The sequence below is a fragment of the Ursus americanus genome, chromosome 16 (assembly GCF_024610735.1).
Source record: "Ursus americanus isolate L20-20 chromosome 16, mUrsAme1.1.p, whole genome shotgun sequence".
Lineage (NCBI taxonomy): Eukaryota > Metazoa > Chordata > Mammalia > Carnivora > Ursidae > Ursus > Ursus americanus.
The window spans coordinates 893,533-909,048 of NC_142142.1; the positions used below are offsets into that span (position 1 = coordinate 893,533).

At 42.8% G+C, this 15,516-nt stretch overlaps 1 protein-coding gene across 10 annotated transcripts in view; it reads left to right on the top strand.

Moving 5' to 3' along the window:
- Window positions 1-15,516, top strand: part of SBF2 (SET binding factor 2) — a 460,355-nt gene that overhangs the window by 435,252 nt on the left and 9,587 nt on the right. For all 10 annotated transcript variants that reach the window (XR_006777991.2, XR_006777993.2, XR_015726904.1 and 7 more), the window contains 7 exons: window positions 5,352-5,478; window positions 7,518-7,645; window positions 8,824-9,057; window positions 10,107-10,211; window positions 12,119-12,312; window positions 12,967-13,054; window positions 15,044-15,175. Coding sequence is in view for 4 of the 10 variants with exons in the window: in XM_087868044.1 (XP_087724170.1) it covers window positions 5,352-5,478; window positions 7,518-7,645; window positions 8,824-9,057; window positions 10,107-10,211; window positions 12,119-12,312; window positions 12,967-13,054; window positions 15,044-15,175 (1,008 nt within the window). In the remaining 6 variants the exon portion in view is untranslated. The remainder of the gene's footprint in view (window positions 1-5,351; window positions 5,479-7,517; window positions 7,646-8,823; window positions 9,058-10,106; window positions 10,212-12,118; window positions 12,313-12,966; window positions 13,055-15,043; window positions 15,176-15,516) is intronic.

Below are 15,516 nucleotides of genomic sequence, written 5' to 3' on the forward strand. Positions count from 1 at the left end.
TAAATAAATAAAATCTTTAAAAAAAAAATAAAATAAAATAAAAAAATAAAAAAATAAAATCCATATGGCAGCGCTCTGGTTTCTCTTCAGATCGCATAAATCTTTCGCCCCTTAAAATCCATATGGAAATGCAAAGAATCTAGAAGAACCAAAACAACTTGGAAAAAGAACAAAATTGGAAGACTAGTACTATCTGATTTTATTATAAAGCTACAGTAATCAGTACTGTGTGATAATTGGTATAATTGGTGTAATCTATTCCATTGACCAGAATAGAGTCCAAAAATAGTCCCACACTATATGTGATATGTGGAAAACTGATTTTCAATGAAGGTGCAAAAGCAATTGGTAGAGATAGGGTCGTCTTCAACAAATAGTGCCAGACAATTGGATTTCCAGATGTAAAAACAAACAAACCAAAAAAAACAAAAAACAAAGAAACAAACAACACACACACACACACAACTTTGGTCCAAACCTAGCACCAGTATAAAAGTTAATTCAAAAGGGATCATAGACCTAAATGTAAGACCTAAAATTATACAACTCCTAGAAGAAACAATAGGAAGAAATTTTTGTGACCTTGGGTTAGGCAAGGGTATCTTACATTCAACACCAAAAGGATGATTTATAAAAGAACAAATTCATAAATTAGACCTTGTCAAAATTTAAAACTTTTGTTCTTTAAAAATCACTGTTCATAAAATAGAAAGACAAATTATGGATCTGCTTAAAGGGCTTATATCCAGAATGATTCAAGAATTCTTGGGGCACCTGGGTGTGGTTCAGTCAGTTTAGCATCTGCCTCTGGCTCAGGTCATGATCTCCAGGTCCTGGGATCAAGCCCCGTGTCAGGCTCCCTGATCAGTGGGGAGTCTGCTTCTCCCTCTCCCTCTGCCCCTCCGCAAAACCCCCACCACTTCCACTGCTTTGGTGCATGTGCTCCCTCTCTGTGCAAAAATAAATAAATAAAATCTTTTAAAAAATAAAAGTAAAATAAAAATGAAAACTTAAAAAAAATAAAATAAAAGGATAAAACAATACTTAACAGAAGAGGAAGGAAGCGTGTGGATTGTGCTTTTTGGAGACCACTGTGGTATTTTACAGCAGAAGAATCTAGGCGTCCCGTTGACAAGGAGGAAAAAAAGCCAATGAACTAGACAAACTGAGTCCCTGAGAGATAGGACTAAATGGAGAAAGTATAATTTTTCTTTTTTACTGGAAATCTAAGCACCAGATTTTGTCATGCAAATACAATCAGGTCTTTGTTTCTCATTATGGTAAAAAGACATTTCAGAAAACAGAATTGAGAGCCCAGAAATAAACCCACACATATACGGACAATTAATTTACAACAAAGGAGCCAAGAACATAAAATGGAGAAAGGGCAGTCTTCAACAAATGGGAAACTGGGCAGCTCCACGCAAAAGAATGAAACTAGACCACTGTCTTACACCATACACAAAAACTAACTCAAAGTGGATTAAAGACTTGAATGTAAGGCCTAAAACTATAAAATTCCTAGAAGACTGCAAAGGCAAGGGAAGCAAAAGCAAAAATAAACAAATGGGAGTACATCAAACCAAAGAGCCTCTCCACAGTGAAGGAAACATCAGAATGAGAGGGCAACCTACTGAATGGGGGATGATATTTGCGAACCCTCTATCTGATAAGGGGTTCATATCCACAGTATATAAAGAACTCCTACAACTCCATGATAAAAAAAATTAAAAATGGAGATCTAAATAGACATTTTCCCCGTGTTTCTTAATGTCAGATTGCAAATGTGGCTATCTACGTATTAATCAACCCAGCATTCAGGTCAATCTGATTTTTTTTTTCCATGGAAGAAATCCTCACATGCTTGTTTCTTAAGCTGTGGCTAAAGGGTTTTAAAAAAAAAAACATTCCTCTATATCTTTTTCTACTTCCAGTAGACCTGATAATTAACCCATTTGGGGGCAGATTGGTTTTCGACCTCCAGCAGTTAGCGCGGGCAGGTGCCCTCGTGGCGTGCAGACAGACACACGACAGTGCCCCAGGCACGGACACCACGGTGCTCTCTGAGCATCAGTTCCAGTTCAAGCAGGGTGAGTGCCAGGGGCCTTGAGAAGTGTCTAACCTTTCTGACATAATTGCAGGGTCCCGGATTTGTGGTGAGGCCAGTCACTCAGTACAGTGGGCTGTGAAAGTATTTTTCCACTCATAGAGGAGTTTTGCTTTTAGTCCTAGCATATGATCTCCCTGAAATGCCTGTAAGTTCAACTTAAGGTCATATTCATTATCATTTCCATTCTCCTTTACCTCATAAGTGGGTCTTCAAAATTATATACTTAAGCATATTAAGTATCAGAATAATCAAGGAAAGACACAGATATGTATGAGGCAGTGGTTCCAATGGAGAACAGCCATTGAGAGAACGGCTTTGTTATTTGGAGCTTCGTTTAATAAAAGTTTTTCTAAAAGTTTCTAGAACCTGTTATGGACTGGGTCCATAGAAATAGCCCTGAACTCTTCTTCCCCTGTGACTAACAAGGTTTATTCCAATGTCTGTTGGGGCAAAGTTGTTCTGTTCTTGGAGCTCACTCTCCTTGAGCCCGTTGCAGATTCCTCCTCCCTGAGACTCTCAGGTGGAAGGGAACCAAATTCCATCCTGGGCCTGTCTCCTTCTGTCCTACCACCCACAATCTGAGTCACCCCCTCTCTATCATGTGCACACTGGCAATTGGGGTGGTGCCTTTGATTCCGAGCCAGGAGCTCGGACTAGAGAGCGTGCAGCTCTAAAGCCCTGGAATAGGGCACACTACCTCGCTCCTCAGGGCCGTGTCACAGCTGTCCCATGGGAAGCTCTCCTGTCTTACGGATCCGATGCAGCAGGAAGTGGCTGAGAGCAGGAAAGCAGCTCCACAGTATACAAGCCCATTGAATCAGACGCACACTCTCTTTTAATGTGTTTTCCTAAAGTCCACTTTGTTTTATATTACTTATGAGCTAAAATTTTAGTTCATTTAAAAAGCCAATAAGAAAATGTTATGGGGAGAAAAAAAACCTTTAATCACAGAAAACTAGATTTCTAACCAGATGATAAACTTTGATAAATGAGTGATATCCAGATCATGACTTTAAATTCTCACTGATCTATTAGGCTGTAACATCAACATATTACACACATGTCTCCTCACTTTGGCTGACCAAATGTGGGCCTACCTTGCCAAATTAAACATGGAGAGAAAAGCTGGCTTCTAGACAGCTTGCCTAACATGTTCATTTGAAACAGCTTTTAAGCAAATATAATTACGATTGGAACTTATCTCAACCAAACAAAATTCTCTAATGGTCATGAGAGATTGAGCAATAAGAGGTGAGATTGCTAGGTGGATTGGAGTGTCGCAAGGTCGTCAGCCGACCTTCTGCCAACATGAGATGACTCCATCGAGTCTGCATACCGCTTGTCTAAAGTACGCTATGGCTCAGTGACTGTTCCAAGCTCTGCCTTGCTCCCTCTCTCCCATATCATGCCTTCATCCTGAGTCCCACGTCCAGTGACCTCACTGCCTAACTTAATGAGGACAAATTAAGTTAAAAGGCATAAGCTCCTCCCCCTTCCCTTGGCACTTGAGCATCTCTTTTTTCTCATCTACTCTTCTATCCCTCCTCATTTCCAAAGCTGTTGCCTCTATCTGAGCCCTTGGCTGCATTCATTCTTGCTTTCCCTGGGCCTTGCTCTCCTAGTTATCAGCTCTTTTGCCACAGTTTGTTCTCTCTCTACTGGCTTCTCCTGTGTTGTCTCCAGACAGCCACGTGTTTCTTTTTTGTCCTGAGAAGATCTCTTGCTGTCCCGCAAACCACTACCTCCTCTTCTCATGTCTTCCACTGCCAGACTTCTCTGTACAACTTTTCTTGTTTCATTACAGACTATTACAGCACAATGCCTGAAAAGCAGGTTATGACTTACGATAATGTATGTCTGTCGAGTACCTCGCACAGTATAAAGCAGTGAATGAGGCACAGACCTTGGGTTCAGATTTGATCTCACTGGTTACTGTCGAATGACCTTGGGAAATTACTTAATCTTACTCAACCTCAGCTTCTTCTTTTCTAAAGGAGGGGGGCCGTGGGAATAATAATGCTTATCTTCAGAGAATCTGAATAGGGATTTTTCCAAAGACATACAGACAGCCAGTAAGTATTATGAGAAGGTACTCAACATCACGAATAACAGGGACGTGCATAATCAGAACCACCATGAGATACCACCACACACCTATTAGGCTGGCTAGTGTTATGAAGACAAGAGGTAACAAGTGTCGTCAAGATACAGAGAAAGGGAGCCCTTGTGCATAGCGGGTGGGAATGTAGATTGGTGTAGCCACTGTGGAAAAGTAGTTCCTCAAAAAATTAAAAAGAGAATGACCTTATGATCCAGCAATCCCACTTCGGGGTATTTTTCCAAGGGAGTGAATTTGGGATCTCAAAGAGATCGCTGTACTCCTGTGTATTCACTGCAGCATTATTCCCACTGGCCAACATATGGAAACAACCTACGTGTCCGTCTACAGATGAACGGACAAAGAAAATGTGATATATGTAAACAATGGAATACTATTCGGCCATGAGGGGAAAAAAAGGAAATCTTGCTATTTGCAACAACATGGCTGGACCTTGAGGGCATTATGCTCAGCGAAATAATTCAGAGAAGAATAAGTTCAGTATGATCTCATTTATATGTGGAATCTAAAAGAGCCAAACTCAGGGACAGTAGAATGGTGGTTGCCAGAGGCTGGGGGTTGCAGGAAATGTGGAGATACTGGCCAAGGGGTACGAACTTCCAGTTATAAGAGTAATAAGTTCTGGGAACCCGACGTACAGCATGATGACTGCAGTTAACAATACGGTATTATATACTTGGAAGTCGCGAAGAGACTTGGATCTTAAATGTTCTCACTAAGAAAGAAGCTAATTGGGTGAGGCGATAGAGGTGCTAACTAACCCTATTGTGGTAATCATTTCATAATAGATCCTGTGTTCCAAATCACCGTGTCGTATACCTTAAATTGACCATGTTATATGTCAGTCATATCTCAATAAAGCCAAGAGAGAACAATGCCTATCTGGCAATGTTGTTATGGAGATTAAGTGAAATTAGGTTTGTAAAAAACCCGAGCCTGGTGTCTGGCATGTAGTAGGTGCTCACAAAGGCTGGTTCCCTTCCCACCTCCCCTCACGGTAGCGGTTCAGTGGCCTGACCGACCACGTGGTCTCCTGCATATTGCAGGTCACCGTTCAGTGGCATGGCGTCCAGTTTGTGTTAAGTTTGATTCTTACTCTTTCCTTTGTCTTGTGTGTTTCAGGTTCACAACCAATATCCAACGGAGTTTGAATTCAATCTCTATTACTTAAAGTTCTTGGCTTTCCACTATGTGTCTAATCGCTTTAAAACATTTCTCCTGGATTCAGACTATGAAAGATTAGAGCATGGTATGTGTTTGCACTCCCTTGTTCCATCTTTTTTGTTAGTTTTGTGTGTTTTTAATTAAAAACTCTAATAACGTACTACCCCCCCAGTGTAGCAAGGCCATTTTAGGGTTTTACCCTTAACTATAAGAGTAGAATAGCTATGAAGGAGTGCCCACATTCTCCCATTATGTGCTGTGCTAACTCTTAGGGACTGCATGTGGTCACCCCTGGAGCGCCGTAGAAAGGTGAAATCAGCTTACTATTTTAACATCTCAAAGTGGTATCACTGTTTGAAGAGAAACATTTGACTTAGTTTCTCCATCCCTGGTGCACTCACTCTGGTAGGAAAAGCACCTGCCCTTGGATGCAGTTTGAATAGCAGGAAAGGCCATGGGCTCCGGAGCAAATAGACCAGGGTTCAAGTCCAGCATTCCCAGTACCAGCTGAGCCCTTTGGACAAGTTAGGTGCCTCTCTGAGTTTCCTCAGTGTCCTCATCTCTAAAATGAGGACAATAACAGCACCTACCCCTTTGGCCATGATGATCACGTGAGGAAATATTTGTAAATTTCTTAGCACAGTTTCTAGCTTTTAATAATCACTCATTGAATTTTAGACATCCCCATCATTATTATAATTTTTAATAGCAGTAATACTTATAAAGAGTAGATTTTTAAAGTCAGGCCCTGTGAAAACATTTCCCACAGGATCTTGTTAAGAAGACAACAAAGGGGAAAAAACCCCGCTATTTTCAATGTATTTACCTGGATATTCATAAAGAGAACTCTTCTAGTGGCTGAAAATATTTACTGATGTTCTCAGTTTAAAATGCGAAATCAGAAAATGTTGTTTTCTGGTTTATTAAACGGTCTAGTATGATATTTCATACTTTGGTAAAGGAGACAGCACTGGTTCTTTCTTACACTGCAGACCCTCATTGACTCATAGAATTGTACTTCCACACATCATAATCAGAAACTTTAATTTCTTAAGTACTGTGTGTTGAGAAGACATGAAGGAGAACGGGTTACGCTGGACACTGGAGTCACTTGGAGAACTTTTAAAATGACCTAGTATCTGGGACCCATCCTCAGAGATTCTGATTTAACTGGTCTGAGGCAAGACCTAAGCACTGGGATTTTTTAAAGCCCTTGATTTTTCTGATGTGTGGCCAGGGTTGAGAACTACTACCCTGGACCCTGCAGCTAAAAGGTAGACAAGAAACAATAATTAGTCTTGGGGGCCTCTTGTAGGATTTTGTGCAGCCTTGGGCTTGAAACATTCTTTTCTGACCAACTGGTAAAACGCTTGTTGACTCTTGACTGAGTCATCTCACTCAAAGCAAGACAGCACTGCCAAGAGAGGCACCTTCCTGGGCCTCTGAAGAAATAGCCTCCTTCCTTACCCTTACACGTCTTCTCTGCTAAAACCAAAGTGAGCTCGTGTGAGTGGCAGATTGACTGTTCCATAGGTACAAGGATAGGATCAGAAAAGACTTGACGCAGCCCCCGTCTGCATTTGGCTTTTGTTAAGTCACCCAGAGATACAGACCACAACCTTCTATCATCCAAAGTCTCCATGACCATGATTTGCAGTATATATAAACTACTAAACAAGAAGAAACTTTACATGGCTTCCTAATGAACAGCTGACGACTGGAAAAAGAACCTAAAATTATGTTTTTAACTGAGCTTCATGACATCGACTTGAAGTCCTTCCCTTTTCTCCTGAACAATGTGTAGAATGACTCCTGGCGTGGAGCTCTGTGAGCCCAGATATACATGTAGGTGTGGACTAGAAGAAGGTCATGATGCTGAATACTTGGGAAAAGCGTATCAGATGTTCTCCTTCCATTTGGGTTTGCTTCCCTGTAGCCGTGAGGTTCCTTCCTGTCCTTAGCTTTGCAGTTATACGTCCTACGGTTTCTGCACGTACGTTGCTGCTTTGAGAGCCATACGGTAGAGTTCACTTTTCATCTGCTACATGCATCATAGTTTTAGGCAGAAGTTGATTTATTTGATTTTTGTTTTATTGATTTTTTTTTTTTTTTTTGGATTTACAGGAACTTTGTTTGATGATAAAGGAGACAAGCATGCCAAAAAAGGAATTTGTATTTGGGAGTGTATTGATAGAATGCACAAGAGGAGTCCCATTTTCTTTAATTATTTATATTCACCAGTGGAAATAGAGGTACAGTAAGAAAGTATTTATGTTTCATTTTCTGAATATTTAGTGTTAACGTTTTCCTTACTTTTAAGTATATGTAAGCCGTTTTTTTCTAAACGTTGGACTAGGAAGCTATTTAAAATACCGGAAGCTGTTTGAAAGTTTGATATACCATGCGTTTGGGTTATGATAGAATGGAGACTATTCATCATATTCTTGACCACAAAGATTAGGAGCTGGACCCCCAAATCTAGAAGGGGTAACTTAAAGAAAGTTAAAGCAAGGCAACTTTCCACAGGATGAAAGACCAAACAAAACGTGAAACCTCATCTGGTTATCTAAGCTGAAAAAAAATCTAAAATACTTTAGGAAAGATTTCTTTAAGTCCATTTATACCAAAGCCATGGAAGCAGGGATGTTTGGAGCCCAGCCCAAGAAGCATGACATCTCAGGGCACCCATGCTCTGTGATGCACGTCTACATGAAGTAAGCTCTGGGATGGGACTACCACCTTCCTCAGGGGCAAGAAGGCCCCGTCCTTGGCTCCATACATTAGGACCCCACTCTGGCCTTTCTCCAGCAACCCCTTCCTCATAGTGTGCAGAGCACAAGAAACCGAGTGTATGTGTTTAGATACCCCTTCTTTATCTAAACCATGCTCTGGTACCCCAAAATTTCTAACCCAGATCTAAGTTACTCGCAAGACTACTTCCAGTCTATCTCCCAAGCCAGTGCATGTGCCCCTCAGCTCCAAGGGTGCCCAAGTAGTAGCTGTTTGCAGGGGGTAACAGAGCTAAGCTTCGTGGGCTGGGGTGTATGTACACATTCATAAAAGACCCTCAGAATATAGGACAGAGCCAAAGTGAGAGGAGCAGAGACTTAGGCCAAGGACTGGGAGATGCGACCAGCTTCCCCAGTGCCACCACTTTCTGGTGTAGAATTCCAAGGAGTCGAAGAGATCTCATTTTGAGCCTGGTCTTCCAGGTCAATAGGAAGTTACATTTATCAGGGTAGGAGGAGAAACATATTTTATTTAATAGTTTATCTTGATGTATAACATTTAAATATTTAGACATACGGTATTTGAACATCCATTCATGCTCTTGCCCTGGACCCTGCAAATGTTGGGGGCCGGCCTGCCTGTAAACTTGAGGTACCTTGAGGTCAAAATGAAACTCTATTTCAGAATTCTCTTTGAACAGGCCCTGAAGCCCAATGTAAATGTTTCCAGCCTCAAGAAGTGGGATTACTACGTAGAGGAGACCCTTTCCACAGGGCCTTCATATGACTGGATGATGCTGACCCCCAAGCAGTTCCCCTCCGAGGACTCTGAAGTGGCCGGAGGAGCTGGGCCCCAGAGCCAGAGGAGAACGGTGTGGCCATGCTATGATGACGTCAGCTGTGCTCAGCCCGGTGCACTCACCAGCCTTTTCAGTGTAAGTCAGGCCTACGGGGACAGGCACGCAGGGCACCCGAGGCCTCAGGAACCAGGCTAAGTTAAAAGTGGTTTGCAAACCTCTAGACGTGGCTGTCCTCACTCTGGGCCAGTGTTATATGTGGCACCCCAGAAGGATGAGGAAACCAAATTTGCTCCCCAGCAGCAGCAGGGGACCAGGCTCAACTACTGGAAAAGAGTCAAAAAAAGTAAGTTTTCCGGCATTATGAGGAAGCAATCAAGCAAATGGAGCAATTTGCAGCTTCCCAGCTGTTTAAGCTGCCCAGCGGCCTGAGTCAGGCCCGGGTTATGGCTTTCGTGGGTGCTTGACTTCCTCTGGTCAGAAGTGTGGGCAGTTGATGGCCTCATGGGAGTACTGCCAACCGTCTTCTCCAGGGAATATTCTGGAGTGAAACCGTCCCAGCAGTAGCCACCCTGATGAGAGCAGCAGCCCCGAGGAAAGCGTTTGAGCCCTGACCTGGGCCAAAGAGTTCCTGAAGCGTGTTCGTCCGTTCTTCGGACCGGGAGGGACACGTAGCTGCAGCGGAGACGCGGTCACAGAGGCAGCTGCTCTGTCCTCCGGCCTCGCTCTCCAAAGGGAACGCCATTCCTCGGGCATTTCTTGGTTCATTCTTTCCACATCTGGTTTTAAATCATCAGAGTTGGGGTTCCTCTCAAGGACAGACCTCTACCTCAGCTGTTTGGGTTTGGACACCCGCCCAGTGCTTGACCTTTTGCTGTGGCCGTCAGATTTCCTGCAGGGTGGCCAATGTGAAGGTGTTTGGGATACATGTTTTCTCTTTATTTAAGTGATTCTGTACAAAAAGGCCTGATTTCAGATGCAAAAAAATCACCTTTGCCTCAGTGCGTCACATCAGCGAGAGCTCCCACCACCGTTGCTGGCTTGGGAGACCTGTGAGGCCACTGACTTCAGCTGCCTTCTGGCCATGATGCTCACCGGGCCCAGCACAGAGGAGATTTGGCTCTGGGGCACATTCTGATTTCTGTGAAATACTTAATGTCAGAAAACTCCTTTTAATTACTTCGCAGGAAATTGAAAGATTGGAGCATAAATTGAACCAAACCCCTGAGAAGTGGCAACAGCTGTGGGAAAGAGTAACAGTGGACCTTAAGGAAGAACCCAGAGCAGACCGTGTGAGTGGATAAAATCCTGTGAGGAGCTACTTCTGAGCTTTTTGAGGGTGCTAGGTCAGGTGGGGCCCACTGCCACAGGTAACCCAGGTGGGTTTAGGGCCAAAGGGAGGGGTGGAAAGGGAGCAGTCATGCCCTGGAGGTCCAGGGCAGAAGGTTCCAGATGACTGAATACTTCCTGAGTGTCTCACTTGACCACAGTGACATAATACTTGTGTTTCAGGGCCCCGCATCCAGGGAAAATTACTGGGTTCTTTTCTATCTGCACCTCTGCGGTTTCGGCTAATTTTCTTTCTTCTTTTCTTTTTTTTTTTTTTTTAAGATTTTATTTATTTATTTGACAGAGAGAGACAGCCAGCAAGAGAGGGAACACAAGCAGGGGGAGTGGGAGAGGAAGAAGCAGGCTTCCTGCTGAGTGGGGAGCCCGATGTGGGGCTCGATCCCAGGACCCTGGGATCACGCCCTGAGCCGAAGGCAGACGCTTAATGACTGAACCACCCAGGCGCCCCATCAGCTGATTTTCTACCACATGAGTGGGGAGGGGAACACCAGGACCATCTTTCCTTCATAGAAATAGCCAGAGATAAGAAAACATTTTTTAAAAGACAAATTATGCTACTTTCCGTTGCTCACACCCCGTTTTCTATTTCTGAATTAAGAAACATTTATCATAACAGTATTTTAAAAACACACACCCTGTTTTCTGGTTTTCACACCCCCTCTTCTGTTTTTGACTTAAACTTTCATCAGGCATGTAGTATGTGCGAGAGACCATGCTGAGCCCCACCCACACATTAGCGTCCTACGCAAGCCACGGAGAGGGGGTGGCGTCCCTGCTCACGTGTGAGGGGACAGGCACGGAGATCACACACCTGTACGTGATCCAGCCATCATCACGTCCACGTCAGACTGGCTGCACGTGCAGCAGAAGGGAAGTCAGGACAGCTGTGAGCGTTCTGAAGAGGACTTCCGCTGTCACAGAGGGACGGAGGGGGGGCTACAGAAGAAAGCCTCTGGCATGCTGAGAAGGGATCCTCCAGGCACTAGCTCTTGCCTGCAGATGGCAACTCGGGGAACCGTTGTCAGGCCACAGGCAGGTGGTGTCTGACTGCTTTAATTCTCAGGAAAATAAAACCGTTTCTTGATATTTTTTCTGATTATGAGAATGAGATATATTTATTCTTTTAAAGAAGACAACACACAGATAGTTATAAGCAAATCATAAAAATCACCTTACAATTTATAGCCTAGAAATAAACCTCAAGCTGTCAAACTTATTGTATCATTCTGAACACACAAGTAAAAGGGATTTACTATACATACGATTTTAAAACCAGCTTTCTGGGGCACCTGGGTGGCTGAGTCGGTTAAGCGTCTGCCTTCGGCTCAGGTCGTGATCCCAGGGTCCTGGGATCGAGCCCCACATTGGGCTCCCCGCTCAGTGGGAAGCCTGCTTCTTCCTCTCCCACTTCCCCTGCTTGTGCTTTCTCTTTCTCTGGCAAATAAATAAATAAGATCTTGAAAAATACATACACGAGGCATACATGACCTTCCATTTGTCACTACAGATAAATCAGCACAGCAGTTTTAATGGTCATCTAGAATTCCATTCTATAGAAATGCCATTTTTTTAACCAGTCCCCTAATGATAGACATTTACGTTGTTTCTGGCTTTTTACTATTACAAGCAACTCCAGGATAAACATCTATATACGTATATTTTATTTAGTGTTCCAGTTTTCTCCTTGAGATGAATTTTTAGAAATGAAATGATTGGATGAGTTGCTCAATAAAATCTTTATAAAGCTTTCCTAGCTCTCTTTTTTTTTTTTTTAACTTAAAATGCAAATTTATCATCTTACAGTTTAGGGGCGTTTTATTTTTTTTATCAAAGTGTGGTTCTTTTTCAGCTGCAGAGACACCCTTCAGGCTCCCCAGGAATTGTGTCTACCAACCTGCCCTCCTGTCAGAAAAGGTCTCTGCTGCAGCTCCCAGACAGTGGCGTGGGGCAGGGGCACAGCGCCAGCGTCTCCCCGTCCAATGGCGTGGACCGCAGAGCAGCCACGCTGTACAGCCAGTACGCGTCCAGGAGTGAGGAGAACAGGTGGGTGTGCTGAGCCACCCTCCCTGCCATAAGCTGGGCCTGGGCAGGGCAGCCGTCCGTACAGTTAACACGGACCTGCCTTCATTCTTTCTTTGTTTCTGTTGTAAATGTGTCAGATGGCTCTTTGAAGAGGAGAAATCAAAATTACAGCTAAAATAATGTCAAGAGGTTATAGCGATGTATGGTGGAGTCCTGGTTGTTATTATCTCATGTCTGTCAGATGGTTCGAGGGAGTATGTGTTAGTCAGCACTTTCTCAGCGGCGGACGTCAGAAGTTCAGCTCATGCTAGGTTAAGCAAAAAGGAATTTACTCACATAGACTGGGAAGGCCAAGGACGCGCCAGTTTCTCACACAGTTGTCTTCAGGCTTCTGTTCATTTGCTGGCTCTGTTTTCCTCTAGGGGTTGCATCATTCCCAACATGGCACAAAAGATGGCTACTGAGAGCTCCAAACCTCACAAGTTTGGTAATTGCAGCAGAAAGAGGCAGTCTTTCCCCAAAGGTCTAGTAAAAAAGATTCTGGAGAGAATTCTGATTGGCTTTTTTGGGACCATCTGAGGGAAAGAGAGGCTTGACAATAACAACAGACATCCCCTTCACAGCACTTTTTAAATGAAAAACCAAAATTAACTGCCCTGTCATCATTTCTTCTAGGTCCTTCGAGGGAACGCTTTACAAAAGAGGGGCTCTGCTGAAAGGTTGGAAGCCCCGGTGGTTTGTGTTGGATGTAACAAAACATCAGGTAATAATACTGCCAAAGCCTATAGAAATCACTTCTCTCTAGACTAGACTGCGGCCTCACTCTACCTTGGAACTGACCTGTCAGCCTGGAGGCAGGTACACATTTTAATTCTCAACACATTCATCTCTAAAATGGGGTCTGTCGAGGGCACCTTAGTTAAGCGTCCAACTCTTGATCTCAGCTCAGGTCTTGATCTCAGGGTTGTGAGTTCAAGCCCCGCATTGGGCTCCACACTGGACATGGAGCCCACCTTAAGATAAGAAAAGATAAAATAATGGGGCACCTGGGTGGCTCAGTCATTAAGCGTCTGCCTTCAGCTCAGGGCGTGATCCCAGCGTTATGGGATCGAGCCCCACATCGGGCTCCTCTGCTGGGAGCCTGCTTCTTCCTCTCCCACTCCCCCTGCTTGTGTTCCCTCCCTCTCTCGCTGGCTGTCTCTCTGTCAAATAAGTAAATAAAATCTTAAAAAAAAAGAGAGATATATAAAATATAAACTAAAATAAAAAATAAAAATGGAGTCTGTTGAGAAAGATACAAACTGGTACCCCTATACAGTGTTCTGGTAGGACCTACACCTAGAAGACCGTTTCCAGATAAAGATCTCAGATGGGAACCACATTTCCCTCAGCTCAGGGCATTTCATAAAAGTTGCAGAGTCTCTGTGGAAGAATATAGAGAATTTATTTACAAATATGCAATGGAAGCCCTTTTGGGGTGGTTGTACTTTAAAATAACAATGTCTCTGAAATCATAGAGAATACGCTGTGCAGATAAGTTCCATTAAACCACTAAATATAACATAGGACAATGTCATAATTTTTCTGTAATTTATAATTACAGCCAAATTATACTTGCATTCTTACCACTCTTTTGGATTTCTTTAACATGAAAAGTATACAGTTTTCCATTTAGACCTACTTATACCCATGCCTGACTGGAGAGACAGAGAAAAGTCTGAGGCCAGAACCGCAGTGACAAAGGCAGCAGACACTTCCCTACTATGTAAGTTAGAGAGTGAAATCCAGTCCTGGCACATAGTAACCACTCAGTCCAGTGTTGAGCTACTTACTGTGTTTTTCAAAAATCATTTTATGTCTACATGCTATTTGGCAAATTATATTTTTATATAATATATCTTGAACATATTTTCCTACCAGATCATAAAGATCTTCCTTATCATTTTTGATAAGTTACAGTATTCCATATTAGTGATAAAATTAACCAACCATCATTTAATGAACAAACACCCCCACTGAAAGACAGATACATCTTTTCCCTGTTTAGCTAATAAAAACAGTGCTGAAGGAAACCTCTGTGTCTCTCATGCTTGCGGGAGTGTTTCTGTAGAGGTGAGAAGGACGTTATCAATAAGGCATAAACATTTTAAACTTTAGTTGCTGTTGCCAAATGGTAGTTCAAGAGGGTTCTAACAAATATCCCCACTAGCAGTGTTTGAGAATACTTAGTGCCTGACATTCAACCTGAATATTATCCGCCATTGTTAATATTTCTTAATCTAAGTAAAAAGTGAAATCTTACTGATTTCATCACCTTTCTTTCATCAGCGAGGTTGCTCATCTTTTCAGATGTTTATGGGTCGTTTGCATTTCTTCTGTGACTTGCCTGTTGAGATTTTTTTATTATTTTTCTACTAGATTGTTTATTTTTTTCTTATTGATTTCTAGGAATCCTGTATATATTCTAAACAACCTCTTTTTTATATGTTACATATATTTCTTACAATTGTCAGTTGACGTTTAATTTTATTTTTTAATATGTAATATTTTTATGCATTCAAATTTTTTTTTAAATGTCTTTTTCTTCCTTTCTGTCAGCCGCCAAGAAGCAAACGGTGTTTTTATTTTCTTGTTTATTCTTTCAGGCATAGGTTAGCAAGATACAGAGGAAAGTATTCAAATACATTTTGAAAAACCATGCATTTTCCCTTTCTGTGTCTCTCATGTCCCATCTGTATCCTTTTGGTTGCAGCTGAGATACTATGACTCAGGTGAGGACACAAGCTGTAAAGGCCACATTGATCTGGCCGAAGTAGAAATGGTCATCCCTGCTGGCCCCAGCATGGGAGCCCCAAAGCACACGAGTGACAAGGCTTTCTTTGATGTAAGTTGATCTTGTCTTTTCCTGGCTAAGTCTGTACCTGATTCCTTACAGTCCATCCACCTCCAAGAATTACGGGGCCTCAGAGCAATCGATGGTGATACTGATAGGTTGCAAACCCCCTGGCTATGGGAATTGCTACAGAACTTGAACTCAGCACTCAAATCCCAAACCTGACCCCTCCCAGCTGTTTAATTGTCTCAAAAAGGCTGCATATTGCTTTGCACAAAGGACTTCTTCAACAGGTGTCCAGCCACATACAGAGGCAGATGAATTCCCTGTTAAATATTGTTAGTTATTTCACTCACCACCGACGGTCGAGAACAGATGCTGCTTCCCTTTGG